Below are 17,313 nucleotides of genomic sequence, written 5' to 3'. Positions count from 1 at the left end.
GTTTAAACGACAGTGTCTTCTAGCCGTGACGTGCGTTGTCTGGTGTGGCTTGATGTATGCGCTTGGTTGTTTCGTGATCGGTGCTTCCTGCCCGTGGGCTCTAGTTTAACAGTGAACCAGTGGTAAGTGAGGGGTTGACCCACTTCATGTGGCACATACGCCCGGTGAAGACCACTTCATTTTTAATATGCCAGTGACCCGTTGTAGGATTCGCCCTAATATCTACAGGATATACCTGGACTTGAGCTTTTTGCGAACACACCAACACAGAGCATATCCATGTACAGCTCCGTCATCAGAATAGGTTGTAATTACGTCCACCTCCAATTGCTTTTCTTGTCCTCGCCGTGTTGTCAAAATCTGCATAGGCGGCACTCGCATGGAACTCGCTTTCGTTTGTGTTTCCAATTTCAAGCGGTAACCATGTTGCTTCTGTAGTTGGCCTTCCGCATATCTTGTAGAATCCTGCACTTCTACTTCGAGTCTCTGTTTACAACCAAACCGAAGAGTGTAGTTCCCGATTATATTCTTCGTTTACAACTACTTTTTTTTTAATAACGGGAAAGCAGATGCTTCTGTCCAACTGCTGCTATTCATCTATGTCAAAAAGACATGAGCTCTTTTGTGCCTCGGAACGATACTACTTTATTACGTTGGCATGATGACCCTTCAACCTCGGTTCTCTTTTCACGTCTTCGTGGCTGTGGTGGTAGGGGTCTGTGTACCGGGTGGACCAGACGTCTATCGATTTTGGGGATAACGGGGCTGCACTTGGTAGACACCCGGTGGCGGGTATCTTTGCCTGTAGCTCTGCGTCTGGTAGCCGGCCGGATTGTTTGGGCGGGAAAAGCGGAAGCCTGGTGGGTATCTGCTTCGTCTTGGGTAGCTGTTGCCTGCACAAATGAAACTCACAATAACACGTGTTTCTGTATACCCCGTAAGCGTGAGTTGCTAAAGCCAGTTGGTTCACGTTCGAAGTGGTCAACACCGCTGCAAAGTTAAGGCACAAAACAAAGTAGAGGGCGCGCAAAAGTTCTACCTAATTTTGTACTAATTTATTTGGGCATTCTAGTATTCCTATACATCGTCTATACATCGTTTTTTTTTCGGCGTCATCACACTTTTCAAAATAATGGAATGATACACATTGAATAAATAAATTATCAGGACATAATCAATCCTACGGATTTCGTGAGTGACTTCTTTGGGGTGTCTCATTATATTTTTTTATTTTCACCACCAGAGCACAAAGCTTACTGTAGAATTACAATAATTTCTTCATCCAAAACATGTAAATCCGGTGACATTGTATGCCCTATACTTTGTCTTGTGTCATGATTTTCGCTGTTTGTTTCTGCTTCTATGCATGTTTCTGTTCATTCGTGTGGCGCGTTTTTCTCAAACACAATCGAGACATTCACGAGAATCATTTAATTGCCCTGGTCAACTTTTGAACGTATTTATTACTATATTTTGTTACCACGTGCTCATGACGGCCATGGAAAAATTAAGAGATCTTCACTGTCTCAAAAACAAGCTGTGAACTGACATCACCATGTATAAACACTGCAGTGACACCATCAGTAAAGTAAAGCAGCAAAAAGCACAGTTGCGTGCTGAAACGAAAACATGGCTGATTGCTCCGTCATTGATATAGTTATAGCAGAAAAAAGGGAAATTTATCTTCACAGAATCAGTGGTTATTGTGCAGTGATAGATCAATCTATCCATTAATCAGCTTTATTCCTCTTCACAGTGAACCAGACTTTGTACAGAGGCTGCCGTTTGGAAGCTACAGCATCGTTTGACGGGGATGCACCCACGTTGAGGCCTAGTGGCACGTCTCCATCGCAACGACTAACGACCCAGATTATGATATAACTATTGTGATAGCTTAAGTTTTTAGCTATATACACAGACACAACGTATAGTGAATCACGCGCAAAGTTGATATTAACAAGCACGTATCAAACCCACGGAACTCAATATGCACTTCAAAGCGTCCTCAATTAAGGAGAGAAATGTCATGTTTTGCGCTCCCGAGAAATAGGGCAACCTACGCCTGTGCTCATTCATACTCTACCACACTGCGTGTCAGCAACACGGGAGGCAGAGCTTCGTAGCCTGTACCGCGAACACGCGCTGGCATTCCACGTACCGCTGGCGTCTGTCTCGCTCTACCAATGCACGACATTAGCCCGTGGACGTTTCTGCTATTCTTATTGCTGCAGTTTTATTAGTCGTTGCTATAACACTCGAAGCGTTCGGCGGCGCAGAAACACCATTGTTGAATGTGGAGGTTCCACAACTCCGTCAACGAGCCGTGCCACGATAATAGGAAGCAAATACAACCTAACTGCGTCTAGGGCGACACCCATATATGCAAGACATGCATAGGGGGGTCTTCGTTGACATGATCGCTGGTGTCGAGACTATTTACCAATGCACATAATCTCGGAGCCATCCTTTAGCTGCGTCGACACAGAATCGATGCCTATCGGCGTCACTTCGTTCGTTACGTCACTTCGTTACGTCACTCGTTACGTCACTTCGTTTACTGATGGCGGCACCACCCCGTCCCTTCAAGATGCCTTGATGCGCGTTTTGTGGCGCACTAGGAACCAGTGCTGGTGTTTCCACGACCGCCCTGGCGGTGAGAGCGTGCACTTCTCACCTGCTGCCGCAGACGAGAGCGGCGCCGCGTAGAGCCGGTGCGTGGAGGGCATCGCCGTAACAAAACTAAAGGGCGCTGGCGCTACTGCAGCGTATTCGAGTGCGACAATATATGGCGTATAGAGGAAAGGGGGGACGTAAAAAGAGGAGGCGATGTTCTCGCTCTCCTGTCTAGTGCTGCCGGGCTCGTTTCTAAACCAAATGGCGCATGTCTGCTATACTTATTCGATCGTGAAGACAGCCACCAGTGGAAACCAAGATCAAACAGTCGAGTTTGAACGGCGTTTTACCGAAAGAAAAAACAGGTGTATTATGCAACATACGACACATGTATTTTTTTATGAGGCCCGCTGAGCGTTGTGTGGCCCACTTCAGGTCTAACACTTTCCATGCCTCCAATCCATCTGACCACTGCCATCAAACTCCATCTGATGCCACCGCGTGAAGTGAATGAAACGATAGGCAAATAGTTTTTTTTTTAAACAGTTGCGAGTAAAGGAAAGTTACCTTGTCCATAAGACTTGTGTGGGGCCATGTTCTCGCACTACGCCTCCAAGCTGCTATAAAAGATACTCTCGCGGTGAGCACTCGATGCCGAGATGCTTCTGTTAACTTTCGTTTTACTGTTTTGTTTTAACTCTGGTAAAATACAGGGTAGTTCTTGTTACGAGCAAAGCAGCATACTACTCGAAGCTTAGCTTTCTCGAGTCAGCCGATGTGGTAAGCGTTTTTTGGCTGCCGTGGCTAAGTAACATTGGAATTTATGCCTTGCTAGAGAAGTTTGAAATGTCTTCAATTTTCACTCGTTTTGTTCACCAACACACAGTTCAAGTTTTTCCGCTTCCCTGGGTCGGTATAAAATGAAGGTGTCTGTTCAACATCGATAATTCCCAGGTTTTCATGTGCCAAACAAGATATCATTTTCATTCGCTGTAGCGTACGTATCAAGATATTGACCGATTGGAGTTCTCCAATGCGCACATATATCTTAGTCCACGGGTGTTCTTTTTTATGTTTCACCCCCATCGAAGTGCGGCCGTTATGGTCACTAATCTATCCCGAGCCCTAAAGAATGGCAGTGTGACACAACTCGTGCTATGCTGCCATGGTATTATGCTTGATCCACGTCCCTGTGAATAAATACCGCTGACAGGGCGTACACACGAAAACAGAAAAAAAATGAACGCAGCTACCACTTACAGTGCTTTCGTTTTTGTTCTCTTTTGTTTTACTGCAGATGGGGGCATGTCAGCCAGCACTAGCATTAGCCCGAACCCAGCACGCAACCAGAAAATAAGGACGAGGGAGCTGCCATCACGGACCAGCACTGTCCATTCGATACTATATATGCAAAGCCACAGTCCGCTTTGCAGGGCTTGTCCCCGTTTTTCAGTGCTCTTTATGTCGGAGTATCCTTCGCACAAAGTTATTCTTCGAAACCACAGTGGATAATTACAGGCGCAAAGGCTTTTCGAGCTGCTCGTTCCAAAATGATGCCCAGCAGCGGCACACATGCGTGCTCGCAGAGTGGTACAACTGCGGCTGGTCGTCTGTGCGCGAGGAGCTGAGTTGTGTCGCAACTATCCGCCAGGTGCTCTTTTTCGGGGCGCCACCTATCCAGCGCTGGTCTCGCATAGCCCGACCTAGCCCCGTCAACAGAGAGCACAGTGCGAGAAAGAATGTGGCAAAGATACAAAGTACGTTTGCGAGCGTCACAAAAGTGCCTCGGCGGCTTAGTCGTTAAAGCACCGGGCCCTATTGTTGCGAACCGAGGGGTCATACGTTTGATTTCCGGCGGCGGATGCTCTTTCTTTTCTTTTTTTTTCTATCCGATAACGTTCATTTTATCAATATTCTATGCTTGACGACAATACATCACTGGTACCTGAACTTTTTAGCTTATATTCAAAGACACGACTATAGTGAATCCCGCGCAAAGATGCCATCAATAAGCACCACAGCATAAAACACCTTCGGGTGAAAAAAAGAGGGCGGTTGAACACCCTAGCGTTTGTATTCGTTTAATTTAACCAAACCAGTAAGCAGCTATTGTTAACCAACAGCGTAGCACCAAACTTCAGGCCCTGAGGGTAACAGATCATCGTGCAAAATATGCTGAAAGGACTGGGCACTATTACAGATCCCAACAAATAATTTGCATAAAAGACTAACCCCTTTCTTTGCGCAATGCATATATGACTGCGTTAGGCAAGAAGGGGGTCCTTGGGGCAAGGCTGCTAACTCTTGCTTTATAACAACTCTGAGACGGCGGTATGAGATAGAAAATCCACAATGACACTTACTGTAGTAGTAATTTTGGCGACCGACGTCGGCGTTCTGCGGTGAGACACGCCGAGGTGCCCACAACCCGGTCGCTTGCTGGTAAGCGGCCCACGGACTTTTTGACTGTCTGTCTGTGAACGCTAAATAAAAAAAGACCACAACGACGTCTCAGTCAATCCATGAAACGAAGCTCAATCGTTCTCACATAGGTATATTATACCTTAACATTCACACTTAGATCACATTGAAAAACAAATAACTTAAGCCCTTGAAGTGGGACATGGTAGGTTTGCTATAGTGAACGTGCACAGTTCCTCATCGATGGCTGGAAATTATTACTAGCAAATGAAAGTTGCTCAAATCTGACTGCCTTGCTATTATAAAACAGCGCTTGTCTAATCTCTTCTCTGTTGTCCGTCCTGCTTGGTGCTTAACTTTTCACTCTAAAAACTATGCGTCGCTTTATGCTGGCGCATTTGAGTGAGGAAATGAATACTATATTCTACGTGAAGGCGTTTACCATAGTTCTACGATGTGTTTCTTCGGTATTCTGGTACAGCGCATTTAGTAAGGCGGCTAGGTGAACCTAATATTCCTAACATTCGTCAGAACGGCCTGCTGAAGTGCGTAGTGGACGTTAGCAATAAAGGGATTGACTTGCATAATTCGTACCCCCTTACCCTGCCTTTTGGCAAGGTTCATTCACGCCAATTTCATATGGATAGCCGTTTACGCATGTCGTTCTCGTCGGCTTACGACGAGTTGGGTGACTAGGAAGCGCTAAACGGATGTACCGTATTACTCCATGAGTATTATTGTCCATCGTGGATTCAACGATCACCTTTAACGTTCCCTCGCCACGGTTATTATTTAAGACACCGCACTGTAACACAGCTGCTTTCAAAAACTTCTTAGAGCATGAAACCAGCAAAAAATAAAATATCCTGCCATCTTCATGTGCTCCTATATTACGGTTAATTTTGTTACCTAATAGTAATTTTAATTCCACCAATACACTATTGATGGAGGGAGTGGACAGGCCACTTGACTAAGTCCCCCCCCCCTATTACATGAGGCAGAGGGAGTGGTGGCGACAAAATACTTATAATGGTCACAGTAACTCCCTTTCGTTACAAAAATATATTAACGCACATGTAATCGAGGCATTTTAAATGGAGGCAATTGTGCTAATATAGGAAAAAGGTAACATTAGGAGCAGAATAGAAAAGAGGCACAGAAGATGGCGCCACATTGCATTATACACATAACGGGCTAAATGCTAAAGGTGTGCTTTACAGTTAGAAATAACAAAAAATTCGCGGAGCTGTGCTAATGTATTTTTTTCTAATTTCAATGCCTGCAAAATGGAGTTTATTTATATGTAATGGTACTGATAAGACACTTTTTGCATACCATAATTTCTTCTTGTGTGAGGAAGTACCCAAAGAGGCTGAATACGATGTTGGTAGTAACATATCGGCTAACTCCGATAATGTAGACAAACGTCTTTTTTGTTCTGTTTGATAGTGTCGTAGCAGTCGATGTTTCTATAAGTTGAATGCGTTAATAATGCTGTGTTCAATAAAGAAATGATGAATGTTATGCTTGTATGGAACATTATAAATAAAAAATAATTGTATTGTGTATACAGAAACCTTTTTAATTTACTTTCTATCATCACGGCCCACACTAACGTACAGTAACTTAATTGAGAAAAAAATAAAGCATGGTAGCAGCCATCTATGACGCGAAAGTGGGCCAACAGATCTAGAGGACTTCAGAAAAACATTACTGACATGGTGATTCCATTGCATACTTTGTGTAAAATAGACTCCAAGCGATATTATACATTTCATAATTTACACAGACTGCGATTTATATTGTAATTTTATTGGAGTGACTGATTTTTTAATTTTGCAGTTAAAATATTAGCTTTAGTCTTTTACATTAAATGAAAATGCATTTTCAATAATCCATAGTTCTAAGTTTCTCAAAATACTGTTTTCATGCAAAGCTAACTCTTTATGAGTGTCAACTGGCAAAAGTACAAATTATAAATTTGCATACATTATAAATTTAGAATCACACTCAATATGCGTAATATTGTTGGTGTAAATGTTAAAAAGAAGAGGCTTCACTATGCTACCTTGAGGTACTGCGGTTTTGATGGCGCGTGCTCTTGATTAAAAACTGCCAATTTGAAAATACTGTTTTTAGTGTTATATACATGACTTTATTAACTCTAAAGCATGACCCCTTAAGCCTTATGTCACAAAAATCTAACTTATTGCAAAAATTCTGTGCACAATACAGTCAATTGTTTTAGAGTATTTTATAAAAATGCCTAGCACGAATTTATTTTGCCCAAATGTATCCAGTAGATATTCTTTTTGACGAAGAACAGCCATTTCTGCCGACCGGTTTTTTTCTGTGTATGTTGTGAGCATACCAAAACCTATTTATTCGCTTGTATATAACATTTTCCAAACATTTTCAGAATACTGGAACGATGCTGATTGGTGTAGAATCACCAAAATAATTTTTGTCGCCGTTTTTGTAAAGTACAACAGCTTTTGCTGTTTGCATCGAAGATGGAAATGTCGCGGTATCCTGACATAATTAAAATGCGTGTCAGCGATGCAGAAATTACCTCCATTACGTGCTTCACAGGTGGAATCTGTGTATTGTTTGTGTCACGTGACGTACTGTTTGATAGCTCGGAGAACGTCCTTTTGACCTCATTTTCCGTAACGGGTTAAAAAATGGATGACAAACATCTGGTACTATGCGTGCCATGAGAGTATTATACTGGAGAGTTCTGTTTAGAAAAATGCAGGCTGAAAGCTTCAGCCAACTGTTCGCCTGTGTAAACATGGCCATTTTGTATGACTGTATCAAAATGTTTATCCTCAACAAAGTTTATGTCGAGAGACCGCATTTTTGCCCATAGTTTATCTGGATGCCGAATTGAAAGTTGGAACTGATTTTCGTAATGGTCTTTTAGCATTCCGTATATCATTATTTACCTTTTTCTATAGCTATTCAACTCTTCAAACAAATCCATACTTTTGGAGGCTATACAGGAATGATAGATTTATTTTTACGTTTTATGCGATCATACAGCTCTCGTGTTATCCAAGGCTGTGTAAGTTTTGTTTTCGATATTGGTTTATTCGTAATTGGAAAGTGCCTATTATAAATACCGCAGACCTGGCCCAGAAATTTCGCATAAGCTTCCTCAGCGTCAGTATTATTGAACACGTCATCCCAAAGTGTAGCTGATATTTCGCTACAAATCTTTTTCAGAGCATTGGGTATATTACACTGCACTGTTGGAGCATGCAAACGTTTAGACCGAGGTGGAATTTCAGGAAAAAACAAATACCCATGTGATCGCTTATTTCGCAACACGTTACCTTTCAGTGTATAACAGAAGTATTGATAGTAATGAAAATCATTTAATGTTTCGGAGTTAGCAGTAATACGAGTTAGATGTTCAACAACAATGCGAAATCCAAAGCTTCTTATTATTACGTTTAAATAAGTGGCACTCGTAGATCTAGACATCATGTCTACATTGAAGTCTCCTCTCATTATAACGTCATATTGTTGCGCAGAAATTAAAGAAAAGTATGATTCAATGTATTCAAAAACTGCCCTATGTATTCAATATCTCCCCACTAGGGGGTATATAAAACACAAAATAGACACTTATTATGTATCACTGTGGAAACAACTTCGACTGCAGATGACAAGCAAATGGGTTTCAAAACAGATTCACATTCAATTTTCTCAATATCGAGAATGCATACACCTCCGCCGCGGCCTTTATCACGGTTCATAGCAAATGTTGTAAATGACGGTTAAATGAAGTCACTAATGAGCCAAGACTCTGAAATCATAAAGTCAAAAGGCATATCAAAACTATCAGAGAAAATTTCAAGTTCATCTACCTCGTTATTAAAATGAATACACTTCACGGATGAGGCAAGCGACTCGCCAGGCAAAGTACTGCGAACGTCTCATGGTAGCACGCACCGAAAGTTTAGCCATCATGAGCAGACAGCCACATTGTTACATTCGCACAAATATTTATCGCACAGATAACTTGGCCAGCTGACTGACATCATTCATCATATATGAAGATTGACCATTCACCTTTCGGAAGAGGATATTTCCTTTGGCATACCATACTTACTGAAAACCATTTTCGCGAGTCAATTGTTTCACCATCCACAAAATTATCTAGCCTGGCGTGTCAAAGTTTCCGATGTGAACACCTTAGAACCTAGTTTCTTTATTACGTTTTTTTTTTTTTGTAACCACATATTCCTCATTTTTTGGCTTTGAAAGCGCACGATAATAGCAGGTGTCTTATTTGCCTTCGCTTGAAGCCGATGACGCTTCAATGTCATGGTCACCGCTCTCGGCAATCTGAATCAGTCTAGCTACCGCATCAATCTTTGGCAGATGGTCTCGTGTTCAATAAATACCACCATGAATCTCCAGGTTTTTGCTCCTAATACGCACTTCCAAGTCGTTCAAGTCTGCGTTTAACTGGTGGAGTTCTTGGTCTGGCCTCGCACGTTCCAACTGGTCAGTTCTTTTTTGGAGTCGCTCAATTTGTTTTTCTTGGCTTTCGAACGAGTTCAAAGAGTTATAGAAGTGATCAGACATCATTTGCAATGGCCCCGCCACGGTGGTCTAGTGGCTAAGGTACTCGGCTGCTGACCCGCAGGTCGCGGGATCAAATCCCGGCTGTGGATTTCCGATGGAGGCGGATATGTTGTAGGCGCGTGTACTCAGATTTGTGTACACGTTAAAGAACCTCAGGTGGTCAAAATTTCTGGAGCCCTCCACTACGGCGTCTCTGATAATCATATGGTGGTTTTGGGACATTAAACCCCACAAATCAATCAATCATTTGCAATGCCCGTTCAACGTAATCAAACAACTCTTTTAGCGGCATTAAAAGGTCTAGCTTCCGGCTAAGTTGAGCATAAGCAACAGGAAGATTGAACTTTTGAGAAACATCAACAGTAGTCTCCGCACCTCTGTGGGACACGCCAGATTTACACATCGGACAGACATAATTCTTTCGAAAGTCACCAGCAGCACTTCTTGTCGTATCATGTCGCTCAGTTACACCGCAGCATTTATGTGATAAGAGTAGCGACAATGGTTACATTTAACGTGAGCGTCAGTGGCTTTAAAGACGAGTTTGCAAATGAGGCATATGTCTTTTCAGTATGACCCATCGCTCCGTGTACACTTCGATTGATTGATTTGTGGGGTTTAACGTCCCAAAACCACCACATGATTATGAGAGACGCCGTAGTGGACGACTCCGGAAATTTCGACCACCTGGGCTTCATTAACATGCACCGAAATCTGAGCACACGGGCCTACAACATTTCCGCCTCCATCGGAAATGCAGCCGCCGCAGCCGGGAATTGGACCCGCGACCTGCGGGTCAGCAGCCGAGTACCTTAGCCACTAGACCACCGCGGCGGGGCACCCCGTGTACACTTCATCCATATGACAAAAGTACGTCAAGTTTGGCAGCAGTAGTAACCAGCCCAAAGTTAGGTAAAAGTAAATACTAAAGGGCTGAAACAAATAGATGAAAATGAATTATATAAAGATCAGAACGCACGTTTATCGCCGGCCACTTCAGCCAAAGTGTCGATGAAACGAGGGGCATTGCCGAGCGCGATATACATCTAGTGTTTTGATTGCAATTTGAAAAAGAAGATATAAAAACACCTCACTTGCCATTAAATTAGCGCCATGGCGGTTCTTCGCCACCTAGCTGCGTGGTGTAAATTAGATTATCATTACTTTGTATATTTCTGTTTTTCTGCTTACCATACATGTGCTTTAAAAGACGCAGTTTCTAGAACAGAGAAGGAGGAACTTCGTGACGTAAAGTACACTAACGATAGCCAACATACCATCCCTGCATATCATTGACGCATGCCCCGTCTGAGGATTTTTAGTGCAGTGCTAAACCTCGATATTGCTGCTAACTAAGCGTTCGTCCGGGAGAACTGCAAGATTTTTACTCCTTCAACTTAACGCCAGATAGAAATATCAGGTACCATTGGATGACTCGAACTGATGCAATAATCAGTAGTTTTCGGTGTACACAATATTTATATTATTTTATCCACAGCAATTCAAGCAATCACATTTATACTGGCGTCACATAGCCTAAAAAAGAAGTAAATAAAACCGTTCGAAAGCGTACCATTCTCTAGTATGCAACAATCTTGCTTTCACGTAATCTTAGCGCATCGGCACCATACGGTTCAATCTCGCGAACACGGCTATTTGTTTTGAAAAAAACTCTTAAAGAGCCACTCACCACCCTACGTTCAAAGACGAGGGGGTGGTTTTCTCTTCTTCACTACCCTTTCTCCACACGATGCATCCTCCTAGCCGCTAAGTTCTTGAGAGCACGTGAAGAATGTCAGCACTAAGCACTAGAGCTATATATTTCGCGCTTCTCGGCTACAGGCACCGCTTGCACATTTGTAAACACACAAAATGAAGTGTGATTGGCTGACCGTACACGATATTCATCTGCCGCAACAAAGAGCGCATAGGCAGCTGCATGGCAAAGCAGAGAGGAGAGAAGTCACATATAATACTTCACGTATATGGACTAATCGAGAGCATGTACACTATAAACGTCATGGGAACCGCTGTCAACGTTAGAAAAGTGCGCAAGAAGGACAAGAAATATCACGAGAGATTATTGCAATCGTTTTGTATTTTTGTATCTTTAGAGCATGGTGAGTGGCCCGGTATTGAAACGCTACTGTGAACTATTCTAGTTTACTACGTACAGCTGCAGTTAATGTGCAGCATAGCACGTGGGTGTTTCCCGCAATATGCTCAGTTAAATTTGTTAAATGCATATACTAACCAGCACTAGTAGACGCGCCTGGCCAGCTAGCCAAGTAGCCCGTCGGTCCGTTCAGCGGGTACCCCGTCTGGGCTGCTCCGTAGCTTCTGGAAGCCGGGAAGTCCGGCGCCTGCTGGTATGACGCCTGGCTGGTGTACGGCATGGCGTAGGCCTGAGTCGGGTAGTCCTGGTACATCTGGGCCTGGCGCGCGTACTGCTCTTGCGGTTGCTGCTGCTGAAGCTGTTGTACTTGCTGCTGTACTCGCTGCTGCAGTTGCTGTTGTACCTGCTGGTGCAGTGGTTGTACCTGCTGTAGTCGTTGCTCTTCTTGCAAACGTTGCTGCTGTTGTAGCTGTTGCTGAAGCTGTTGCTGGATGAGATTTTGCTGCGGTTCCTGCTGCTGTTCCTGCTGCTGTTGCTGCAGCTGTTGGTGCTGTTGTTGCTGCTGCTGAAGTTGTTGTACTTGCTGCTGTATAAGCTGCTGCAGTTGCTGTTGTACCTGCTGTAGCCGTTGCTGTTCTTGGAAATGTTGCTGCTGTCGTAGCTGTTGTTGAAGCTGTTGGGTGATGAAATTTTGCTGCGGTTCCTGCTGCTGTTCCTGCTGCTGTTGCTGCTGCTGTTGTTGCTGCTGCTGAGGTGCCGCGGACGTCTGGTAGGAGGCAGCCGTCGTGTTTGGGTAGTAGCCCATATTTGCCATAGTGTGCCGCTGCTGCTGTTGCTGCTGTGCATCGAGGATAGCAGCCTGCAGGGCATTTTGGATGGCCCTATATACTGATGGTGGCATCTGCCGCTGCATGCCTGATGCCTGGTAGCCCTCGTTGCCTAAAGGAGAGCTCCGCCCTACGGCGTCGGCGTGCACCTCATGCCCTGGAGCCGTCGGGTAACTCATCCTCTTGCAATCTGAAATGCGCAGTTAATGAAAAACAATTCACACTCGGTGACCCACACTGTTATATGCTTGTGTCGGCATACAAAGAAATAAGGCAATGATAACTTTACATGTGTTATGCAATTTTTATGCGCCAGTCTTCATCCACGAAATTTTCGTTTCGCTAAACGGGAAAAACACCCAACCTACAAAAAGTTTGCGGGTGCTCACTCATACAACCGTTAAGCGTAGGAGCTCCTTTGCGATGTTACCATTCAAAACTAATTTGTGATTTCGGCATCCTGCGGCAGCATTCCCACTCTGCCGATCACGCCTGCTTAATAACGCTACCCACAGCAATCATGTCAAACTTCAAGAACATAAATTGATAAAATCAACTTGTGGTCATTCAAAATATACACCCAACTTTGTACTTATCAACTCCCTCGCCGTTAAAACTGTCAAAAATAAATATCGCACAGTGGAGGCATAGTGTTTGGGGCTTTTTTTCCCTGTGTCCGATAACATCTCGACCACCCAATGGAAGTAAAATGAAGGAGCTCTGAAGCCAAGTCTTCTGTGAGCTTCCCAGAAGAGCTTCTGGCCGCTGGCAATGGCCTAAGTATTTTCAACAGCTAAGTCAAGCAGTTGGCGTACTAACTAGGCCTCGCCGGGCCGGTCGATCGGTTAGGCTTGGCCGCGCCTAGTCATTGAACTAGGCCGTGCCTAGACGGCCGAGCTCACTGGCTTGGCCACGCTTGGGTAATCATCTGCTATGCGGAAGTTAGTACGAGAGTACACGATGGCTAGGGTATACTCACAGGGCTACCGATGTCCTTCGAGGCCTCCAGCCGGTTCCAAATCACCGAGGCGAGTGGCTCGTGAGGACGACCGATCCACGCGCTGGCACCCGCCTTTGGCGATGATGATTCGCACCCGCCTTTGGCGATGATGATTCCCAGGCTATATACGGTGATATCCAATAGGCCAAAGATTTTGTTTTGCTTTGTCATGTAGGAAAACTTGGCACATACCTGCAAGAGACAATGAACTTCAGTTAAAAGAAAATTCAAAGAAATGTTCAATATGACAATTCAAAAAACATATAAAACGAATTTATTAAAAATAAAAAAAAGAATGAGATAAAAGAATTTTTAAAAGCCAGAGACAGAAGGTTGAAAAATAAAGATGTCAGCAGTGCATATTAAAATAAATGAGGCCTAAGGGAATTTCAAAAGTACCATGGAAACTACGTAGGATTGCTCTAAAACGACTCACACAGGTCATTTGGATAGGAATTTCTCAGGATGAAGGAAGTAGAAAGGAGTTTTCGAGTAATAAGGGTCCCACCCTTTCCAGGCCCCAAATTCTTTTCTGCGCGCTTGCTTTGGGTCAAGCAGGAGCTTTAAGTTTTTGAAAAGGGTATCCTCGGTGCTTTCGACACTCCCCCTATCTTAGCTCACTCACACATTAGCCACGAGTTATCGCTTCAGTGGGTGTCGTCATGATTGTTTGACCCAACGCTTTTTTGAAAAGGCTTTCGAGCTCAAACATTATAGGTTCACAAAATAGCGTCAGCAAACCCAAACGCGGTTTGAGTCTCGCGCATGCGCAGTGGCCTCGACGTTATTTCTTTGTGTACCCAAAACGATTGGGGTCCCTATTCAAAAACTCCCTTACATGAAGGTAGGGTGGTAATCTGTTTATAATCAAAAAATTTGTATCTTAAAAAAAACATCCATCAAATTGTTATACACATCACATCAGTAAAGATAATTAGGGAAGTAAATGAAAGTTTATTAGGTATCAACATTATGGGAATCAAAAGCGCTCTTTCTTGCCTTTTCTTCTATAGTTACGTCGTATTACGCGTAGTTTTGCGCTGTGCAATTATGTTTATTAGGGAAGTCAGATCGAGCAGCTGGATTTGTAAGGCGCCACCGTCTCCCTAACAGCACTGAATGGACGGTTGAAGACCGCCTCTTGTAGCTGTGTACCACTATATTTTCGAAACATGGAGTGTATTTTCGTTCAAGGCGGTAAATCAAAGCTTGTGGGCCAACGAAAATCTGTATCGAAATTCAAAATTCTGTTCAGGTTCAGAATCAAAATTCAAAAAACGAATCAAAATTTTGAGAGGCACCCCCCCCCCTTAACTTTTCACCCGTCCTCTTTATCCCACCAAGAGCAAACAGCCAAAACACAACGCATATGTTCCATGCCTCCCTGTTCGACCCACGAAGCTGGATGGATGGATGGATGGATATGGCTGTACCCTTTAGATCGGGCGGTGGCTAGCGCCACCAAGCCGTAATACCTAATGAACCAAAAACTATATTTATTTAAAGCACTTGTCGTGGCTGCGCGCCCCGAGCAATAAAATACAGACACCACCCCCAGGAGAATATATATGTATATATATATATATATATATATATATATATATATATATATATATATATATATATATATATATATATATATATATATACATATATATATATATATATATATATATATATATATATATATATATATATTTACATATATATATATATATATCATGTGCTGGCCAGTTACCGACGTGTGAACTTACACCGACATTTGAGTGTGCAAGGGCCGGTTTCGCGCTCAGCGTTCACAGTGTTTTTTTTTACTTTTCTTTTACTCTCGCAAAAATCTGTCAAGGCGTGAGGGACGTGGCAGCAATGAAGTTTGAACGTCTGTGTTAGTATAACTCATCCCCTGACGAAGGGAGGACCCCTCCCGAAACTTTTGGGAAATAAATATTTTTATCCTTGTTGACAACGGTCCCTTTGGGCCATATCCCATACAATCACGAAGACTAACTGGCCCATTGAATTATTATTCCCAGTAAATATATATATATATATGTATATATATATATATGTGTATATATATATATATATATATATATATATATATATATATATATATATATATATATATATATATATATATATATATATAGTCTAGTAGATCCTCCGTGAGCGGTCACAACGGGGTTTATTTCGACGTTTCGGCCTAGAGTCTGGCCTTCATCAGGAATAAAGATACAGTTTGTCGGTGCTCAGCTTTATACCGTATAAAGCTGAGCACCGACAAACTGTATCTTTATTCCTGATGAAGGCCAGACTCTAGGCCGAAACGTCGAAATAAACCACGTTGTGACCGCTCACGGAGGATCTACTAGACTATATACAACGCTACGGCCACTCAACCACCATGCCTGCCTATATATATATATATATATATATATATATATATATATATATATATATATATATATATGGGATATGGCTCGACGGGAGCGTTGTCAACAAGGATAAATATATTTATTTCCCAACAGTTTCGGGAGGGGACCTCCCTTCATCAGGGGATGAGTTATCCCCTGAACTCATCCCCTGATGAAGGGAGGTCCCCTCCCGAAACTGTTGGGAAATAAATATATTTATCCTTGTTGACAACGCTCCCGTTGTGCCATATCCCATACCTTCACGAAGACTAACTGGCCCATTGAATTATTACTCCCACTATATATATATATATATATATATATATATATATATATGAAAAAGAAGGTGTCCGTGGATCCAGTGGAAAAATACCAAGAAGTGGAGGACGTGCAAAACGAAAACTTTTTATTTTTCCTATGTTTCAGCCGAGGACCGGCCTTCATCAGGGAAAACCACGTTTTCATCAGGTTTTCCCTCATGAAGGCCGGTCCCCGGCTGAAACGTAGGAAAAATAAAAAGTTTTCGTTTTGCCTGTCTTCCACTTCTTGATATATATATATTAAAGTAGAGGCGCTTTTACATAACAACTGTTTATTCTGCCAACGTCGGCAGAATAAAGAGTTGTTATGCGAAAGCGCATCTACTTTCATATTTATAACCTTGCGGCAACCGAAGTTATTCTTCTGAATATATATATATATATATATATATATATATATATATATATATATATATATATATATATATATATATATATATATATATGGGGGGTGCTCAATGTGCCAAAAGCACTATAAGCACTATATGATAAGAACAGACGCCGTAGTGGTGCAGGCTTCCGGAAAGTTCAAGAACCATTGGGTTTTTTATCATGCGAAAAATCTGAGCACATCGGCGTAAAGCATTTTCGCTTTCATCGAAAATGCAGCCGCCGCAGCCGGCATTCATTCTCGCGACCTGCGGGTGAGCAGCAGAGTACCTTAGCCACTTGACTACCGAGGCGGCGCCATACATCAGCCAGTACCCACCACGATGGTCTAGTAAAGGTTTAAAAAAAGCCTTGGTGCTCTAGTCGTTGCGATGCTCGGCTGCTGACTCAAAGGTCGCGGGAGCGAATACCGGCAGTGGCATCCGCATTTCTATGGAGGCGAAATGCTGGGGGCCTGCGTACTTTCATTTATGGGCACTTCAAGGAACTTCACGTGGTGAAAAATTTTCAGAACTTTGCACTGCCACATCCCTCATAATCATATAGTAGTATTGGGACGTAATTCACCAACCATTGTTAGTATTAACATCTGTCATTGTTTTGAGCATGCGGA

At 42.9% G+C, this 17,313-nt stretch overlaps 1 protein-coding gene across 2 annotated transcripts; it reads right to left on the bottom strand.

The window, feature by feature from the left end:
- Positions 1 to 632: 632 nt before the first annotated feature.
- LOC119186853 (uncharacterized) lies at positions 633 to 13,642 on the bottom strand. Of its 2 annotated transcripts, none has more exons than XM_075881574.1 (4): positions 13,556 to 13,642; positions 11,888 to 12,766; positions 4,977 to 5,096; positions 633 to 893 (listed from the first exon to the last, which is right to left on the bottom strand). In XM_075881574.1, exons 2-4 carry the CDS (start codon positions 12,753 to 12,755, stop codon positions 742 to 744), a joined length of 1,140 nt encoding a protein of 379 aa, XP_075737689.1. In that variant the 5' UTR covers positions 12,756 to 12,766; positions 13,556 to 13,642; the 3' UTR covers positions 633 to 741. The 2 variants fall into 2 exon arrangements, with proteins under 2 accessions (XP_075737689.1, XP_075737690.1); XM_075881575.1 differs by having other exon boundaries at positions 11,906 to 12,766.
- Positions 13,643 to 17,313: the final 3,671 nt, after the last annotated feature.

This window comes from Rhipicephalus microplus, chromosome X (assembly GCF_043290135.1).
Source record: "Rhipicephalus microplus isolate Deutch F79 chromosome X, USDA_Rmic, whole genome shotgun sequence".
NCBI lineage: Eukaryota > Metazoa > Arthropoda > Arachnida > Ixodida > Ixodidae > Rhipicephalus > Rhipicephalus microplus.
Note: the sequence above shows the minus strand (reverse complement) of the source record. Positions and strands in the feature narration are given on the sequence as shown.